The sequence below is a fragment of the Lolium rigidum genome, chromosome 3 (assembly GCF_022539505.1).
Source record: "Lolium rigidum isolate FL_2022 chromosome 3, APGP_CSIRO_Lrig_0.1, whole genome shotgun sequence".
In the NCBI taxonomy this organism is placed as follows: domain Eukaryota; kingdom Viridiplantae; phylum Streptophyta; class Magnoliopsida; order Poales; family Poaceae; genus Lolium; species Lolium rigidum.
Genome location: NC_061510.1, coordinates 309,752,249 through 309,773,135, shown reverse-complemented (window position 1 = coordinate 309,773,135; position 20,887 = coordinate 309,752,249). Strand labels below are relative to the sequence as shown.

At 42.4% G+C, this 20,887-nt stretch overlaps 1 protein-coding gene across 1 annotated transcript in view; it reads left to right on the top strand.

The window, feature by feature from the left end:
- The first annotated feature begins 16,650 nt into the window (after positions 1-16,650).
- LOC124696836 overlaps positions 16,651-20,887 on the top strand; it is a 17,094-nt gene continuing 12,857 nt past the window's right edge. Inside the window, exons 1-4 of the mRNA XM_047229497.1 lie at positions 16,651-17,661; positions 18,790-19,254; positions 19,407-20,435; positions 20,635-20,796. Of these exons, the coding sequence (XP_047085453.1) occupies positions 16,651-17,661; positions 18,790-19,254; positions 19,407-20,435; positions 20,635-20,796 (2,667 nt within the window). The remainder of the gene's footprint in view (positions 17,662-18,789; positions 19,255-19,406; positions 20,436-20,634; positions 20,797-20,887) is intronic.

Below are 20,887 nucleotides of genomic sequence, written 5' to 3'. Positions count from 1 at the left end.
CCATCGCGAAGCCAAGATCTGGGGGACATGATTCTCTGTTCCGGCACGCCGCCGGGACGGGGAACTGCCCCCGGAAGGCTCCTCCATCGACATCACCGCCATCTTCATCACCGCTGATGTCTCCCATGAGGAGGGAGTAGTTCTCCATCGAGGCTCGGGGCTGTACCGGTAGCTATGTGGTTCATCTCTCTCCTATGTACTTCAATACAATAATCTCATGAGCTGCCTTACATGATTGAGATTCATATGATGATGCTTGTAATCTAGATGTCATCATGCTAGTCAAGTGGGTTTTACTTATGTGATCTCCGGAGACTCCTTGTCCCACGTGTGTAAAGGTGACAGTGTGTGCACCGTGTGGGTCTCTTAGGCTATATTTCACAGAATACTTATTCACTGTTATGAATGGCATAGTGAAGTGCTTATTTATATCCCTTTATGATTTCAATGTGCTTTGTATCGCTACTAGTTAATGTGCTACTCATGTGAAGTTATTAAAGTAGTCTATTCCTCCTGCATGATGTAATGGTGACAGTGTGTGCATTGTGTAGTTCTTGTCGTAGATTATGATCATAATATGTTGTAGGTTATGGAGTTGATTATCGCTATGATAGTATTGATGTGATTTATTCCCCCTTCATAGTGTAAAGGTGACAGTGTGTATGCTATGTTAGTACTCGGTCTATTTTGCAAAGATCTATTATGCTCCAAGGTTACTTAAATATGAATGTTGAATGTTGTGGCGATTGTTAACTCCGGCTTGAGGGAGCTCTTGTATCCCTACGCAACGAATGGTGTTTGTCATCCAACAAAAGAGTATATGTAGCACAAATGAGAGAAGTTATTATTTATTATGCGATCAATGTTGAGAGTGTCCACTAGTGAAAGTATGATCCCTAGGCCTTGTTTCCAATACTGCAAACACCGTTTATTTACTGTTCTACTGCATGTTTACTTGCTGCCATATTTTATTCAGATTACTATTACCACTCATATACATACATACTACTTGTATTTCACTATCTCTTCGCCGAACTAGTGCACCTATACATCTGACAAGTGTATTAGGTGTGTTGGGGACACAAGAGACTTCTTGTATCGTGATTGCAGGGTTGCTTGAGAGGGATATCTTTGACCTCTTCCTCCCCGAGTTCGATAAACCTTGGGTGATCCACTTAAGGGAAAATTTGCTGCTGTTCTACAAACCTCTCGCTCTTGGAGGCCCAACACTGTCTACGTGAAAAGAAGCGTGAGTAGACATCAAGCTATTTTCACGGCGCCGTTGCTCGGGGAGGAAAGGTAAAAGGTACTCACACTCCGGATCTCGGCTACTAAGCTATTTTCCGGCGCCGTTGTAAGTACTCGAAGCTATTTCCTTTAGATCCTGCAATTGCATCTTTTTGTTTCTTGTTTACACTAGTTAGGCATAATGGAAAGTAACAATGAGCTTCTTATTCTATTTCCTGAGTTAAGACATGGATTGTTTGCTGCGAAGATTAAAAAACCTATGGAATCTTATTTGCATGCTAGTAGCAATGATATTAGTATGAACGCTTTGAACACCATTGTTGCTAATGATATGGAAAATTCTAAGCTTGGGGAAGCTGGTTTTGATGAGCATGATATTTTTAGTCCCCCAAGCATTGAGGAGAAAATTTTCTTTGATGATACTTTGCCTCCTATTTATGATGATTATAATGATAGTGGTCTTTTGGTGCCGCCTACTATGAAGAGTAAATTTTATTATGATTATACTATGCCTCCTACACTTGATGAGAATAATAATGATAGCTACTTTGTTGAATTTGCTCCCACTACAACTAATAAAATTGATTATGCTTATGTGGAGAGTAATAATTTTATGCATGTGGCTCATGACAAGAATGCTTTATGTGATAGTTATATTGTTGAGTTTGTTCATGATGCTACTGAAAGTTATTATGAAAGAGGGAAATATGGTTATATGCATCTTAATAATATTAAGTTTCCCCTCTTTATGTTGAGAATCTTGAAATTGCGCTTGTGTTGCTTTTCTATGCTTACCACTTTGTTCTTCATAAATTTATTTGTGTACAAGATGCCTTTTCATAGGAAGTGGGTTAGGCTTAAATGTGTTTTAAATTTGCTTTATGATGTTCTCTTTTGCTTCAACTCTTCTTTCTTGCGAGAATATCATTAAAATTGCTGAGCCCATCTTGATGGCTATAAAGAAAGAACTTCTTGGGAGATAACCCATGTGTTTATTTTACTACAGCACTTTTGTTTTATATTTGAGTCTTGGAAGTTGTTTACTACTGTAGCAACCTCTCCTTATCATGTTTTTGTGCCAAGTAAAGTCTCTATGGTAAAGTTGATGCTAGATTTGGATTGCTGCGCAGAAACAGATTTGCTGTCTATCACGAATTTGAGCAGAAGTCTCTGTAAAAAAATCAAAAAAATCTGCAAATTTACGTGTGTGATCCTCAGATATGTACGCAACTTTCATTAGTTTCGAGTTTTTCCGTTTGAGCAAGTTAAGTGCCCCTTACAGGTTCATCTTTACGGACTGTTCTGTTTTTGACAGATTCTGTCTTTTATTTCGCATTGCCGCTTTTGCTATGTTGAATGGGTTTCTTTGTTCCATTAACTTTTAGAAACTTTGTGCAATGTCCAGAAGTGTAAAGAATGATTGTGTCACCTCTGAACATGTGAATTTTGATTATGCACTAACCCTCTAATGAGTTTGCTTGAAGTTTGGTGTGGAGGAAGTTTTCAAGGGTCAATAGAAGAGGATGATATACTATGATCAAGAAGAGCGAAAGGTCTAAGCTTGGGGATGCCCCGGTGGTTCATCCCTGCATATTTTAAGAAGACTCAAGCATCTAAGCTTGGGGATGCCCAAGGCATCCCCTTCTTCATCGACAACTTATCAGGCCACTTCTAGTGAAACTATATTTTTATTCAGATCACATCTTATGTACTTTACTTGGAGCGTCTCGTGTGCTTTTATTTTCGTTTTGTTATTTTCATTCTCTGAATAAGTTCATCCTTGTGTGGGAGAGAGACACGCTCCGCTTTTTCATATGAACACTAGTGTTCTTCATTCATGCTTTTAATGTTCAAGGGCGAAAGTTGATCGCTTCACTTATTTCTATTTGGTTGGAATCAGAAAATGCTTCACATGGTCTTGAATAATTTGATACTTGGCAATTGTTTTGAGCTCTCATATATCATGTTTAAGCTCATGCACCATGTAGTTTAAACCTACTAATGGAGAACTACCGTAGAGCTTGTTGAAATTTGGTTTGCATGATTGGTCTCTCTAAGGTCTAGATATTTTCTGGTAAAGTGTTTGAGCAACAAGGAAGACAGTGTAGAGTCTTATAATGCTTGCAATATGTTCTTATGTAAGTTTTGCTGTACCGTTTATACTTGTGTTTGCTTCAAACAACCTTGCTAGCCAAAGCCTTGTACTGAGAGGGAATACTTCTCGTGCATCCAAAAACTTGAGCCAAAACCTATGCCATTTGTGTCCACCATATCTACCTACTATGTGGTATTTCCTGCCATTCCAAGTAAATACTTCATGTGCTACCTTTAAACAATTCAAAAGCTATTATCTCTTATTTGTGTCAATGTTTTATAGCTCATGAAGAAGTATGTGGTGTTTTATCTTTCGATCTTGTCATTTACTTCTGACAGACTTTCACAATGGACTAGTGGCTTCATCCGCTTATCCAATAATTTTGCAAAAAGAGCTGGCAATGGGGTTCCCAGTCCCAATTAATTAACTTGCATTAATAATTCTCTTCACGTGTTTTGCTCTGATCTATCAGAAAGCAACTTAAATTTGCAAATAGACACTCCTCCATGGTATGTGAATGTTGGAAGGCACCCGAGGATTCGGTTAGCCATGGCTTGTGAAAGAAAAGGTTGGGGGGAGTGTCATCTAATAAATAAAACTAAAGTACATGTGTAAACAAAAGAGAAGAGGGATGATCTACCTTGCTGGTAGAAATAACGTCCTTCATGGGAGCCGCTCTTGAAAGTCTGGTTGGCGAGGTAGTTAGAGTACCCATTACCATTCGTTGACAACAACAAAAACCTCTCAAAACTTTACTTTTATGCTCTCCATATGATTTCAAAACTTGAAAAGCTCTAGCACATGATTTTATCCCTGCTTCCCTCTGCGAAGGGCCTATCTTTTACTTTATGTTGAGTCAGTTTACCTATTTCCTTCGATCTTAGAAGCAAACACTTGTGTCAACTGTGCATTGATCCTTACATACTTGCTTATTTGCATTCATCGTATTACTCTATGTTGACCATTATCCATGAGATATGCATGTTGAAAGTTGAAAGCAACTGCTGAAACTTATATCTTCCTTTGTGTTGCTTCGATGCCTTTACTTTGAATTTATTGCTTTATGAGTTAACTCTTATGCAAGACTTTTTGATGCTTGTCTTGAAAGTACTATTCATGAAAAGTTTTGCTATATGTTAGCAACATGTAGATCATTGCTTTGAATCACTTCATTCATGTCATATGCTTTACAATAATGTTGATCAAGAATATGATGGTAGCATGTCACCTCAGAAATTATTTGTGTTATCGTTTACCTACTCGAGGACGAGTAGGAACTAAGCTTGGGGATGCCGATACGTCTCAAACGTATCTATAATTTCCGATGTTCCATGCTTGTTTTATGACAATACCTACATGTTTTGTTCACACTTTATATCGTTTTGATGCGTTTTCCGGAACTAACCTATTGACGAGATGCCGAAGTGCCGGTTCTTGTTTTCTGCTGTTTTTGGTTTCAGAAATCCTAGTAAGGAAATATTCTCGGAATTGGACGAAATCAACGCCCAGCATCTTAGAAATCCACGAAGCTTCCAGAACACCCGAGAGGGACCAGAGGGGGGCCACAGGGGCCCCACACACTAAGGCGGCGCGGCCAGAGGGGGGGGGCGCCGGCCTGTTGTGTGGGCCCCCCGTAGCCCTTCCGACTCCGTCTCTTCGCCTATAAGAAGCCCCCTGACCTAAAACCTCGATACGAAAAAAGCCACGGTACGAGAAAAGTTCCAGAGCCGCCGCCATCGCGAAGCCAAGATCTGGGGGACAGGAGTCTCTGTTCCGGCACGCCGCCGGGACGGGGAAGTGCCCCTGAAGGCTCCTCCATCGACATCACCGCCATCTTCATCACCGTTCGTCGTCTCCCATGAGGAGGAGTAGTTCTCCATCGAGGCTCGGGGCTGTATCGGTAGCTATGTGGTTCATCTCTCTCCTATGTACTTCAATACAATAATCTCATGAGCTGCCTTACATGATTGAGATTCATATGATGATGCTTGTAATCTAGATGTCATTATGCTAGTCAAGTGGGTTTTACTTATGTGATCTCCGGAGACTCCTTGTCCCACGTGTGTAAAGGTGACAAGTGTGTGCACCGTGTGGGTCTCTTAGGCTATATTTCACAGAATACTTATTCACTGTTATGAATGGCATAGTGAAGTGCTTATTTATATCCCTTTATGATTGCAATGTGCTTTGTATCGCTACTAGTTAATGTGCTACTCATGTGATGTTATTAACATAGTCTATTCCTCATGCATGATGTAATGGTGACAGTGTGTGCATTGTGTAGTTCTTGTCATAGATTATGATCATAATCTCTTGTAGGTTATGGAGTTGATTATCGCTATGATAGTATTGATGTGATTTATTTCCCCTTCATAGTGTAAAGGTGACAGTGTGTATGCTATGTTAGTACTCGGTCTATTTTGCAAAGATCTATTATGCTCTAAGGTTACTTAAATATGAATGCTGAATGTTGTGGCGCTTGTTAACTCCAGCTTGAGGGAGCTCTTGTATCCCTACGCAACGAATGATGTTTGTCATCCAACAAAAGAGTATATGTAGCACAAATGAGAGAAGTTATTATTTATTATGCGATCAATGTTGAGAGTGTCCACTAGTGAAAGTATGATCCCTAGGCCTTGTTTCCAATACTGCAAACACCGTTTATTTACTGTTCTACTACATGTTTACTTGCTGCCATATTTTATTCAGATTACTATTACCACTCATATATATCCATACTACTTGTATTTCACTATCTCTTCGCCGAACTAGTGCACATATACATCTGACAAGTGTATTAGGTGTGTTGGGGACACAAGAGACTTCTTGTATCGTGATTGCAGGGTTGCTTGAGAGGGATATCTTTGACCTCTTCCTCCCTGAGTTCGATAAACCTTGGGTGATCCACTTAAGGGAAAACTTGCTGCTGTTCTACAAACATCTGCTCTTGGAGGCCCAACACTGTCTACAGGAAAAAAAGCGTGAGTAGACATCACTATTTCGAGTTATTTTTTTAATTCATTTGAGTTTCTAATTATTTTTCACTCCCTCTTTTTTTTCTATTTTTTTAGAATTTCTACTATTTCTGTTATTTGCATAGTTTAGTCACTAACTACACTTAATCTCTAGTCAAATTTCTTACCTGTGGTCGAACTTCCCGCTCGGTCACCCATCATCCCACTACTCCAGCACTAGCACGCTTAACTTCCAAGTTCCTTTCCCATCCTCCTTCCAAGTGCTTCGCGCGCATGTTGTTGATACTAGTATCATATCAATCCTATTAACATGTTGGTCGATGTCACACTTATTTATTGTTTGAATGTCAAATAATTATTTTAATAAACAAAAATAATGATGTAATAATAATCTTGAATAAATAAATATTAACTTTTTAAATTTATATTATAATTAATTTTTTATTTTTTAAAATATTTTTTTTGCCAAACCTAAAACCTGAAAATTTGAAAATCTAAAAATTGGCTAACTTTATGGTTAAGTAATAGTAATCTTTATGCAAGATGCAATTATTAATTTAAATTTTTAAAAAAATATAAAATACGTAATTTCTAACAAAAACTAAAATCTTCCTGCTTTCATATTTTCATTAGGAATTTTGAGAATCTAAAAATTGGCTAACCGGGTAATCCCAGGTGAATTCGGATGTAACTTTTTCCCAGGATTTTTTTGATATATTATACGTTTTTTCCAACATCGTATGCAAAAGTTATTGCGGTTTTACCATTTTTCTAAAAAAAATTGCAAAAAAAATGAAAATTCAAATTTTTTAATTTCTCTGAATAGTAGGTTGCATAACATACAAGAATCTGAAAACAATTTTTTTAATTTTCTATCATTTTCTTTTGTATTTTACAAAGCAAAAAAAGCCGATCCACGGGGGGGGGGTGCGGGGTGCATGGGGAGTGAAAAATGCGGAAAAACCTTTAGTCGCGGTTGGGGACACCAACCGCGACTAAAGGGCCCCTTTAGTCGCGGTTGGTGTCCCCAACCGCGACTAAAGGTTTTTCCGCCGGCCGCATCCTTCCATAGCCCTTTAGTCCCGGCTGGTGTTACCAACCGCGACTAAAGGGGTACCCTTTCGTCTCGGATGGAGCATTAGTCGCGGGTTGCCTCCCGAACCGCGACTAAAGGGGTTGGACGGAAGCCCTTTTTTCTACCAGTGGGGTATGGTAAAAAAGTGGATACAAGTTAGATGCAAATACAACAATAAATCAAACATGAAGTGAAATTGACAACCAAGGAACCCATGTTTTATAGTCTTATCTTTATGAAGAGAAAGTAACATTTTGTACTTCCATGCTAGTTTCTTCTACATATTTCGTTAATATGACCCATGTGCGCATATACCGAACACTTGTTACGAAACGACATGAGAAAGTGTGTGTGTGTGTGTGGAGGGGGGGGGGACGTGTGTGCTAGTAATAGACATATTAGGCAAGAGATGCCCATCTGAACCCAAGCTCATATGCTCCCGTTCCGATAATTTTAGAAAAAAAAAAACCAAATTATTTTGGCAACGAATATGAGTTGTGCGAAATTTCATGTTTAGTGCTCTATGTAAAAATAACAAAATTTGTGTTGTTTCGAGCAGTCGGATTTGTTGTTTGTAAGAACCAAATGTGTCTTTTTTCATAGATCACTACTTGTTTGCAAAAAAAAAGGCTTATTTCTACAGGCCGTCGGTCTTCCTTTGCCGACGGTCACATGGCTCGGCTCCTCTCCTCGATGCATATGCCGACGGCCCTGATAAAAAGTCGTCGGCCTGTGGTACAGGCCGTCGGCGTACATCCATTTTCTTGTAGCGAGAACACGTGTTTCTTGCATGTGTTCCTATTTTTTTAAAAACAATATACGAATGAGTATACACCTTCGTATTGATCTAGGCAGTAATGCTGGCCCTCCCTCTCCTGTGTGATCTGGCTTTACCGACACAGAGCTGTGTGCATCCATGCAGGCAGGGCAGGTTCTACCTTACAGCTAGCCGGTAAAAAGGAGAGGCTTTTTCTTTCCCTCCTGCGCTGCACGGCTGCACGCACTGCCTCATGCCATGGGGAAAAATGTTCAATCGAGTGAGCCACTTTCTGCGGTACCGTCCACAGCCCCTGACACCAATGACCAATCTCTCCCTGCCTCACACACACACACACACTGCAACTTCCAATGTTACGCGATCCGAAGCTCCTAACTACGACTCATTCCACGTTGCAATCCAAATAGAACCACGTGATGCAGCAGCTTCGTTTTAGGACCCCTTTAGATTGAAGAATCTTCAAAAGGAAACGTGGAGGAATCCAATCCACAGGATTTTTTCTAATGGATTTTTTAGGATAAATAAATAACATCTCCAAAATTCCTACTCCGTTTTTTTTAAAATGGAGAAGCCCAGCCCCTACATCAGTCCATGCATACAGTTTTTATTTACATTTTATTCAACAAAGTTATGTCAAGAGCATACATCATAAAACATAAAATCATTGTTTAACACCTAGAAACCCGACAACAGGTGAATTAACATTCTTGAAAACACAAACAACGTCGGCCGTAGAAGTCGTCGATGCGCTAGATACACACCACTCCACCACTATGTGCTGCTATCTAGGAGATGCTCCAAAAACGATGCCTCAAGAGGAAGAACGGCGCAGAAAGCGTCGCACTCGTCCAATCCGGGACACCCAGATGTGAGGTTTTTCTCGGAGCAGCGCGAGTAGGTAGACATTGGTTGCCATGGCGATGCGTTCAACAAGGTAACGACGTATAAATGCCGCCATCGTCTGCCATCTACATTCGGCACCTCAATCCCATATGAATATCAATATGCAATCTAATATTATTTTTATGCCCATTCGTGTAGGATCAATACATTTTTCATGTGTTCTCCTTGAGTTCCATTGAAATGATTATTTCTATAATTTTTCTGTGTTTGCTATCCTTTGTTTTGTACCCGCAATCCTACCACATTCCTGCGTTTTTTTTTTTTAAAATGGAGGCAAAAGCTTTGCCTCATCTATTAATTAAGAAGAAGTTGCTTAGTTTTTAGGAGAAAACCGAGCGAAAACCTACAACAACAGGGCCAAGCCCATACCAACAGCACACCCACAAGAGAACAACATCAAAAGCAACCTCTAAACCAACATCCGAGAGCACAACGTCGCAAAGAAGACCCACTAAAAGGACATGACAACCAAAAAGAGTCCAACAACTAATCAACCGGCTCTCTTCCTTCTTATGCTCCTGATAGATACTTTCCTGAGAGACTTCTCCACCCTCCTGATCATATCCTCCGAGGCCTTTCCTGCCAAGACGCAGTCAATGTCCTTGCCATATCCAGGGCTAGCCGCCTCCAAACTAGCAAGCAAGCCGCAAAGCTCTTTTGCAAAAAGAGCCTCAGAACTAGGCGCCAACACTGCTCCACGGTCCAAAGAGGTGAGGGACTGGCAAGGCTCCAACTGTGGTGGCGGGGGTGTCATGGCCACCTCCAAGGTCTCCAAAGAGCCTAACACCAGCGGAAGCACCGCAGGAGAATCACCACGCAACACATGTCGCTCTAGCGTGATCTGCAACACCGGAGCCAAGGTCTCGTCTCTGCCCTCGCTCTCCAAGGCAGCCGGCACAACAGGTTGCAGCGACTGGCCGGGGCTACCACGAGGAGAGAAACAGCTGTAGAGATATTCTTCCTCAACCACAGATGACTTCTCCTCAGCGGAGCCAAGTGCAAGTGAAACCTGCACGGTGGCGAGCTCATGTCCACCTGAAGAACATGCCTCCGTAGGCTCCAAAGAATCACCAACATGTGCCAACAACAACTTGAGACTTGCCACCTCCTCACGGAGGGGGCGAGTCGCCTCCTCGATGTGCGTAGCAACCAACTGGGTGAGCTCCATGCGCATCAAGGAAAGCTGGCACTGAAAGCGTAGCAACCAACTATTTCTTTATTTAATAACCATGTGATCCAAAGAAACCCTTAAGTTAGTTTTGATTTACATGTGTATGCATTCCTTTTCGTCGCAAGGCACTACAAGCGGCGTATGCATTATGCGAGAAATTAGGAAAAAATAGCATATGAATCATACTACCAAAGGGACCATCACAACCACATTTATGCTAGATGCTATACCTAACTAGTTATTATCAAATGAGAGAGTGTCCCTTTTTTAGCGTGCCAATGAAAAGTATTTGTGCAATCCTTAACATGTTCGGCAAAACTAATCAAAGTACACAAGGAACATCGAAAAATATGAGTGTGTTATTGCATCCTAACCTGTTGTTAACCAGGATTGAATACTGTGAGTGTCATGGGAGCTGCATATGGTTGTTGGAAGGGAGGGACCATGCATCCAGCTGCCAAAAAATATGTATGCAGCAGCTCAGTCACCAATGCAGTCAAAACCAATCTTGGAGACAAAGTTTGTTGAAATTTGTTTGTTCAAAGGGGGTGCCATACCACCTAGAAGTGAGTGGCCACCTCACTGGCCTGCAGGTCTGCCTGGCTCTAATAAAGCGGTGCAAGAGACTGAGCCACGGGTTAAACAATGCCAGCCTTCTACCGCAAGTGCCATCATCAGAATCCTCTGTACCCTTGCACATGATCACTTGATCATATTGTTTCCTCAGGATGAATATATATTTCACACACCTTGTCACGAAACATCCGATAAGATTATCAGAGATAGTATGGTTGAATGTATCACATTGTGTGTAAGCTTGAAATTGTTCTTTATTTCCATGTGAATACATTCATGAAACATGAATAGGTTTCTTAGTGGCTGTCTTCATGTACGCATACAAATGCCAGTTATTCATGAAACATGAATGAAATGGAAGAGTGGATGAGGAATGGTAGCTGGAAATTTTATGCTGCTGTGATCTCAAGTCTCAGCCCCAACTGAAAGCCTGAGCCAAGGGGTGGCTTGCTTGCATCATTTGCAGCGTGGCCCTGGCAACAAGCACACTCTGCCTGCCTGCACTAGCTGGCAAAAGATTTCAAGCCTGCAAGGACCAACTGCTGCACATAGACAAGGGAGCAAACAAAAAAATGCAGAGAGATGGCCAGCCAGCCTAGCCATTCATCACACATACTGTACACATGTACTCTGACCGCGGTCAAAGAATCATTGGCTTATTCTTTGTGTGAGTTTTTTTACTAAATCTTTAGTGGAACCTGTGAATGATGGACTGTCTCTTGTGCATAGCTGTGTAGTTCTTGAAAGCTGCCTAGATGGGAATAGTAACCAGGTTACTCGTTGTGGTGTCCTGTGACTTTTCTTTCCTTGGTCGGTTAGAAAGCCTTCCCACCTGCTATCTCACCCTGGGCCATTCTATTTATTTAACCTGTTTTGAGGGCAGAATAAGGCCCTGTTCGGCAGTAGTGGATTTTTGGGGATTAGGTGGGTTAACCCCAGCGGGATTGGGTGAAACCACGCCACTCACCAAATCCCCTCAAAAACACTTACACCTTAACCTCTTACAACCCCTCTCTTTAAAACGCTGTTTGGTAGGTAGGTGCTTTCGCTGTGTGCGTGGCCAGCAGCCAGAAACGCGAGGAGGGGCGAGCGTTTCTCTTCCACTCCAAACCCGGCCTACCCGACGTGTATTTTTGGGGATTGCTCGGGTAAGCCCGCTAGAAACCGGCCTACCGAACAGATCGGCCGTGGTTTCTGGTGGATTAAAACTGGGCCGGGATGAGACACCAAAAAACCTGTCAAACCACGGCTGCCGAACAAGGCCTAAGGTGTTTTTTTTGTGAGGGAGCAGAATAAGGTGGTTTGGTAGGTAACCTGACAATAACAGAGCTTATATTAAGCTGAGGGTGGTACTCATTACTCAAAAAGTGGCTGAGCAAGTAGAACGGTGAAAATACTGATTATAATATTTTGGTACACAATTTATCACTTGGCAAGATGTTATTACAATGCACTGAATGGGTACAACAAAAGAATTCTGCAGTTCTATTTTAACTAGCAATGTTTCTAAGCAAGTCTATATCAGTTATCGAACTGGCCTCTATCTAAGAGTTGCAAAACAACATCACTAGTATTATAATTTCACCCAAATTTATTTGGTTCATGATTGTCTTAATGCTTTCACAGGTAGCTTTGGTGTTCGGCTGTATAGAGAGGGATGGTTCCATTAGTAATAATCAGCCTCCCTAAAGCATTTGCGAAGTTGTTTTGCTAATAATTGAGTGGTTTAGGAGAGCAGTATGAGAAACAAGTAGACTAATTATTATCGGAGAGTGCTTCTAGAGAGAGGCCTGGTTTTTTCTCCCCTTCATCGGCGGTGGAGCATGCGACATGGTGGTGTTGTGCCTTCACGGTATCCGTTGGTGTGTCGCTGATTTTGGTGGTGCGTTTGTCTTGGGTTCCATCGATTTCTACAAACTAGTGGATGACTTTGTGCCCCTTGTATCCAGCTTTGCTCGATTTTCCTATAAACCGAGCAACTCTCATCCTCAGAGTTCATTTCGAGCTTCTCCAAAAAGATAGCTATTTCGGGGTGGTGTGGCACTTCTTAAGTTTCCACATTCAAAGATAATTATATACATTTTATACCATTTATACAGTCATGATCCCTCATACAATCATATATTTCCGGCAATTGAATTGATTAAAAAATGGTTTTTTGAAATTCACAAGCTTTTTCTCCCATAGATGACTAAAATGATCTCTATCAAATGATAACAATTTTGAAAAATGTTTTACCCTCCATAAAAAAGTGCATGTACTTCAACATAAAATGTTCACTTAGCTTGTAGCAATGTATGGTTTTTGTTAACTAGAAGAAAATGTTCCACTTCTTTTAGGATAATAAAATAAAATTTTGAAGCGGTTTGTGAAAATGTTCAGCTATATTGAAAATATTGATGTAGAGCCCAAATATATATGTGTGTGGCAAACTTGTTTCCATATCGTACTCTCGTGTTGAACAATACGATATTCCGCATTTGAACCATACCTTATCATTTTTTGGAAAAATACACAGTAATATTGAAAGGACACAAATGTCGCCTAGAGGGGGGGGGTGAATAGGCGGTTTAAAACTTTTACGAGATGGGCTTAACAAATGCGGAATAAAACTATCGTTTACTTTGTCAAGCCCAAAGCCTAAATACTATGGTTCACCTATGTGCACCAACAACTTATTCTAAGCAATGGTTCACCTATGTGCACCAACAACTTATGCTAAGCAAGACAAACAACTTATGTGATAGCAAGATATATATAACTTCAAGCACGATGGCTATCACAAGGTAAAGTGCATAAGTAAAGAGCTCGTGTATAGAGATAACCGAGGCACGCGGGAGACGATGATTTATCCCGGAGTTCACACTCTTGCGAGTGCTAATCTCCGGTGGAGAGGTGCGGTGGCTTAGTGCTCCCGAACGCCACATGAGGCTCACCTTGAGGTGTGGTTGCTCGATGCACACCAACGCCACAAAGGCCTCACCCCAAGATGCGGTACTCACACCACACACCGAACGCCACGAAGGCGCCTCACCTAAATCTCCGGTGACCCTCGCCACAAAGTCCTAGGTCACGGTTCCACTAAGGGATTTCCTTCGAGGCGGAAACCGGGCCTTACACAAAGGTTGGGGCACACATCCACAACTTAATTGGAGGCTCCCAATAAATCACCACAAAGGTCTAGAATCCGTCTAGGGTTCCAAGAACCCAAGAGTAACAACCTTCTTGCTTTCACCACCACGAATCACCGCGGAGAACTCAAACCGATGCACCAAATGCAATGGCAAGAACACAACAAAGATGCTCAAGTCCTTCTCTCTCAAATTCCAACAAAGCTACAAAAGCTATTGGGGGAATAAGAGAGGAAGAACAAATAAGAGGAGGAACACCAAATTTCTCCAAGATCTAGATCTAGTGGATTCCTCTCACAAAGAGAGTGATTTGATTGGTAGGAATGTAGATCTAGATCTCCTCTTCCTTTTCCCTCAAAAAGATTCAAGAAACATAGGAGGAGTAGAGGGAAAGGAAAGCTCTCAAGGTCAACAATGGTGGAGAGCACAAAGGGGAAGAGGTGGCTGCCCAAGGAGGAAGAAGGGGGTCTTAAATACCCCCTCCCATCGAAATATGACCGTTTGAGTATGCTCAGACCGGATTTTCCGGGCCGGATATTTGCAAAATATCCGGCCCCCGAAAAACGGCTAAGGACCAGAAAAAACGTGCCCCAGGATGGGGGCCGGATATTTGGCCGGATTTTCCCAGAAACCGGATTTTTCGGGGGGGCCGGATTATCCGCCCCAAACTTGGACCGGAATATCCACCCCCCTGAAAACTGGTGAAAACATCAAACTGAAACGGGCATAACTTTAGCATCCGGACTCCGATTTTGATGATCTTGGGCTTGTTTTAAAGCTAGGAACAAGCTCTACAAGACCATGCAGGGAACCATCATAATCCAACAATGTAGGATAGAAACAAATGATAAAAGGTTTGACCTATCTAAAAAAGACATACCGGTGATAACCTCCAACCTTAAAAATGCAACAAGTTGCCCTTGCAAAAATCATTTTCGTTGAACTAGAGCTTGTCATGAGAATAAGCACAAGCTCTAAAAAATAACATGGATAAGATCCAAATAAAACCAAGAAAGATCATGCAAGGATGCAAAGGTTTGAGCTCTCTCCGAACGCTACGATCGAGTTACTCACTCGAGAGCCCTCTTGATAGTACGGCAACTAAACTATAAACCGGTCTCCAACTACACTATGAGACCGGTAAGAAAGAAACCCTGTCAAGAGCAAACCTTATACTTGCGCATTCCACTTGAGCTCGATGATAATAATCTTGACCGCAACAAGATGGAACGCCTTTCTTGATTGTGCTTGCTTGACGAAGTCTTGTGGATCGCTCCCCCATAATCCATCATGGGAGAGCTTCTTCTTCGGCGCATCTTCACATATCCATGAACACCATATGGAGAGCATGCTTCAAGCAAATGATCTCTTTGAGATGGCTCACCTTGAACTTGCACATCATTTCTTCATGGCAAGCTTCAAGCTATGATCTCTTCGAGTTGGCTCATCTTGAACTTGCACTTCATTTCTTCATGGCAAGCTTCAAGCATATGATCTCTTCGAGTTTGGCTCATCTTAAACTTGCACTTCATTTCTTCATGGCAAGCTTGGAGCATATGATCTCTTCGAGTTTGGCTCAGCTTGAACTTGCACTTCATCATGTTGATGTCTTGAAGTAACTTGAGGGCTCACTTCATCTTCATCTTCAAGACATACTTGACACTTGATATTTTTCATCAATTTCTTCTTATTGCAACCTTGAAGCCAACATATGGTTCAAGCATTGCCTATGGACAACACCTACAAATATAACTCAATGCAAATATTAGTCCATAGAGATTGTCATTAATTACCAAAACCACACATGGGGGCTCCATGCACTTTCAAATTTGTCCAATCAAAGTTTCACCGTGAATGTTCAATTGTTAGGAAAATATAAATATATTATTTGATCATGCTCATGGAAAAAATGCTAAAGAGACTTGGCCCTCACATTATCCATAGAAGGTAATAGGTGTAAGTCGTAAAATGTACTCTCTAATTTTCTTCCCTAGCATTTAATAAAAAATAACTAAAGCCTGAAAAAATCATTTTATAAGGGAAAACATATTTATAATGGATAAATTAGACTTCTCTCATATTTTTAAGGGATCATCTCTTAGTTAGTTAAGGAAACACAACCTACTCCGTACTTTTTTCTTCATTCTCTCGTCCAACTAAACAAATGTAACATGAAAAGTATAAAAAAAAGGCTGACATCACTCCCTCTACGGTGCTTTTTGACAAATCTTACCCTCTGGTGAAACTAATGCTTCATCTTCCACATAGCGAAACCAATTGGTGCCAAGGTGCACAATATCGGCTCCATCTTCGTTGGCGCCAAATCGAGCGGTCAGATTCTAAAGTAGTTCCGTAGAGAGGCAGATGAGCCATTAATTTCGCCAAAGGGCTAGATTTGTCAAAAAAAAAAAACTATTGTGCACGCTCTATGTTTTTTTTGTAAGAGAAAAAAATGTGCATGCCGTTACCGGTAAATAGTGACGCCTCGGCCCATTTCTTAGCGGACTGGGTGCCCTTTACGGGCCTCCATTCCACAGCCCAAAACCAAAGAACCCATACCACCGAGACACCACCGTTCTCCTTCTCCGCCAAAATTCCGTGGTTGCTCACTCACTCACACCTCCCGAATTCTCCCCCAAATCGGTCTGCCTCCCTCCGCCCCATTTCAAACCCCACAAAATCTCACCGCAAATCCACAATGCCGCCCGCGCGCCGCCGCCGCCGAACCGCCCCCGCCGCCGGAGACGACGACTCCGCCCCCACCTCCGCCGCCGACCTCCTCGCGCTCGCCATCACCCTCCTCCCCGCCACCACCTCCACCTCCGCCGCCGCATCTCTCAAAACCCCTCCCCACCTCAAGCACACGGTCCACTCCCTCCCGGACTCCCACCCGGTCCTCCTCGCCCTCCCGCAAACCCTAGCCCTCGCCATCTCCTCCTCACCAGACCCCGCCGCCCCCGCCTCCCCCCGCGCCGCCGCGGCGGCCCTCCTCCTCCACCTCCTCCTCACCCACCCCACCCACGCCCCCCGCTGGGACGACCTCCTCCGCCCGCTGGCGCTCCTCCACGACCGCCTCACGCTCCTCGCCACCGCCAACCCGCCCCTCGCCGCGCTCGCCGCCTCCTGCTTCGAGCTCGCCTGGCGCGGGGCGGCGCCGGGCCGCGACGCGCTCGTCGCGCAGACCCTACCCTACCTCTTCTCCCACGCGCTCACCTCCGGCTCCAACGCCCGGCCGCTCCTCCGCCGCCTCTTCGCGCTCCGCGACGCGCTCCCGCTGCTCGACTACGCCGACGACAGCATCTCCGACTTCAAGATGCTCCTGCTGCGCTGCTTCGTGTCGCCGCACTTCCTCAAGGCCGAGGAAGGGCGGAAGCTGCTCGCGCTCCTGCTCGGGGTCAGCCAGGGCCTCGCCACCGAGGGGCTCCAGCTCGTCAGGGCGCAGGTCGGGATGATGCGGGGGAGGCGGGCCGCGGTCGTCGCATACGGGGAGGTGGTGTTCAGGGCATGGAAGGACGGGGCGTGGGTTAGGGGCGAGATTGGGGAACAGTTCCTGCAGGGGATGGTCGAGACGGCGGTGCATGCCGCAAACAAGGACGTGGCCAAGGCTACCAGGAGGATACTCTGGGCCTTCGTCGAGCAGAAGGCGGTGCCTGGGGTTGAAAAGCTCGTCTTCAGGCTCTGCGAGCCTGTGGTCTTCCGATCATTGCAGGTACATGCATTCTCTTCTTCTTCTCTGCTGGCTGCTGACCACCACCATATTGGAAATGCTTTCTCTGTAATAGATGAAATTACAATTCAAGTGAATTGGCCATGAATTATGATAGTGTAATGCCTTTCTTAGGTTAGGCGTAAGAATGGCAGATAGCGGACTCTGCTCAAATGGCTGGTCTAGTAGTGTTTATTCCCACATACAGGACTTAGACTAGAATTCTAGAACTAGCTTATTCCTGTTCCCTACTTGGTTAGAATCCTGGAAGTAGCATGTTCTTGATGCCTATTTAGTTCTCTGGAAATAATGTCCTGCTTTCTCAAATACAATTGTCAAACTATTGCAGTAACATCTGAAAATAACGAAAATAGTTAGCAGAACTTCGAACTACTAACTGCCGTAATAGAAAAGAGAGAGTTTAACTCATCGCATGACTGTAACTTCGACAAGCATCCACAATTTCATATGACAGTTCACATGATCTCTCAGCCTCTTATTTTACATTCTACTTGTTTATTATCTCACCTTAGCTCATTGAACTTCTCGGGGAGTTGAGAAATACTCCCTCCATTCACTAATATAAGCTGTCTTAGCTTTTTGTAGATCCATCTATTTTGGTATGTATCTAGTCTATTTTTAATGTGTAGATTCACTCATTATGGTGTGTATCGAGCTCACTTTAAAATGTCTAAGGCGTCTTATATTTATGAACAGAGGGAGTAATTCTTAAGTTTTCACATGATTAGGTTTTGAACAAAATGAAATTTATCAGTACTGTGATACTCAAGATAAAAGCGTGCCTACTGGATTATATTCACTCATTAAATAACGCTGCAGCCTGCATATGAATATTTGATCAATGAATATTGAGCAGTACCAGTAGGTACAATATCATGTACACTTCTGCTTTCAAACAATTTCACTTGCTGACTCTACATAGGTACAATATCATGCACAACTCTGTTTTCAAATAACTCAATGGAATACTTCAAGTTTAGTTTATACTCGGAAATTCTATTCACTTATCTTTCAATTTTTAATGTTTATATAAATGTCAAATAATATATGTAGGGAACACTTCAAGTTTTAAACACTTTTTGGTTATCTCAATATTCTAATTTTTGGCAGGTTGCGAACTCTAATGTTCGCCTTAATGCTTTACATCTTCTATTAGATGTATTTCCCCTTGAAGACCCAGATGTGACAAAGGATGTCAATGATCCTCTGTTAGAGAAGCAGTTCTACTTGCTAGACAAACTTCTCATGGATGACTGCCCAGAAATACGTGCAGTTACAGTTGAAGGACTTTGCCGTATTCTTAACCAGTTTTGGGAAGTTATTCCATCGCCAACTATTTCAAAAAAATTGAGTAAAATTGTTGATGATATGTCCAAAGATTCTTGCAATGATGTCCGTCTATCAACTCTCAATGGCCTCATATACCTGCTTGACAATCCACAAAGTCATGACATACTGAAAGTTCTACTTCCAAGATTAAGCGATATGGTCTCTGATCCTGCTTTATCTGTCAGAGTTGCTGCTGTAGATCTCCTTTTAGCTATTCGTGATCTTAGATCTTTCCAGTACAATAAGGTATGGTACATAGGCATTGTATACATATCCTGATTACACTTTTGCTTGAGTCACCTTTGCTTTGCATTTATAATATTTTCAATCTGAGCACATATGGTAGTCTATATTTGGATATTTCTGGTAGGATTTTTAACGCACATTTTCTGTTTTAGGTTGTTGGTTTGGACACTTTATTATCTTCACTTGCAGACGACCACCCTCGTGTTGCTCAGAAAATCACAAAGCTTCTCATTCCTTCTTACTTTCCATCTAAGTTGTCTCTGAAAGAAGCATGTGCTCGCTGCATTGCACTCATAAAGAGATCGCCGGCAGCTGGGGCAAGGTTTTGTGAATTCGCTCTGTCTGAAGGATCATCCTCACGATCTCTTGTTGAGTTTATTAAACTCGCTGTTACTCTGGCATTGTCACCATCAGGATTGAAGTCAGAGCAGACTGACGGTCTTATAATTGCTTCGGCCAAACTAATAAAAAGTTTATCTGATGAGGGCTCTAGTTTGGTTGGTTTGAGAGAATGCTTTGCAAATGCTAAGCTGAAGCTGCTCTTTAAAACTGCAGTTTCTGATAATGCCCAGGCTGCTCTTCTTAGTATGGTTCCAGTAGTATCACCTGATGGTCTACGTGTATTGCATGCCGAATGCATGGATACAGTTATAAATGCTGCTGTGAGTTCCAAGCAGGAAGAATGTCAAGAAGCATTGCTGGCAGCACATAAGTTGGTCCATCTGAGTGGCTGTTCTGATGAAATGTTTGAAGCACTGACTAATATTCTGCAATCTAAAGCCTCTTGTTTTTCTGAGATCTATGGACTAGAGCCTCCATTGTGCCCTGTTGCATCTTCAAAGAGGAAGAAAGGGAAGTCGCTTAAGAAAACACCAGCGAGGTCTGACGATGTGGCTGGAAATAAGTCATCCACATCAATCTTGAATAGTGAAGAACTTGCTGCTGTAGGGGGAGCATCATGGCAGATAAATGAAATACTAAAAGCTGAAGAAATGAGAGCTGCTTTTCTGCAATCGTATGCTGAAATTGCATTTTCTTCTCTGAAGGTCATTTCTCAAGTGTACATTGAGCAGTGCCTACATTTTGAATCTTTAGACCTGACGCCAGTGTTGGCCTATTTGAGTTTGGCTACACATAGCGCTCTTCAGGATGTTGATCAAACAGATATTGGCTGCTCTGAGGTGAGTTAATTTACACAGTGCCGCCACACCTACTTTCTTGTTGATAAACCATGCTCATCTGGTTAGGCATCAATAGGGAGCTAAATCGAGATTTGTTGATTGCTCTACTGTTATCTTAGATAGTTTTCTGCAGTGTATGATTGTTTCAGTATTTTATATTCAATATTTTGTCACTCATATAAATTTCATCTTGTGTCAGTCGACAACTGTCAATCAGTCACTGGATCATCTGCTGAAATGTTATGACAAATTTGCAAATGGATCTTCCACCAGCTCAACAACAGCGTTGAACAAGAATGAGAAATCTGCACAACATGAACATCCGCAGCATGGCACCCTTGGAGGTATGCCTTCACCAAACGTACACAACTTTTTATGTGGTAACCCTCTTTGCACTGAATCATTTGTTTGTCAACACAATATCTGATATTCTGAAAGCATGCAAAGAGTAT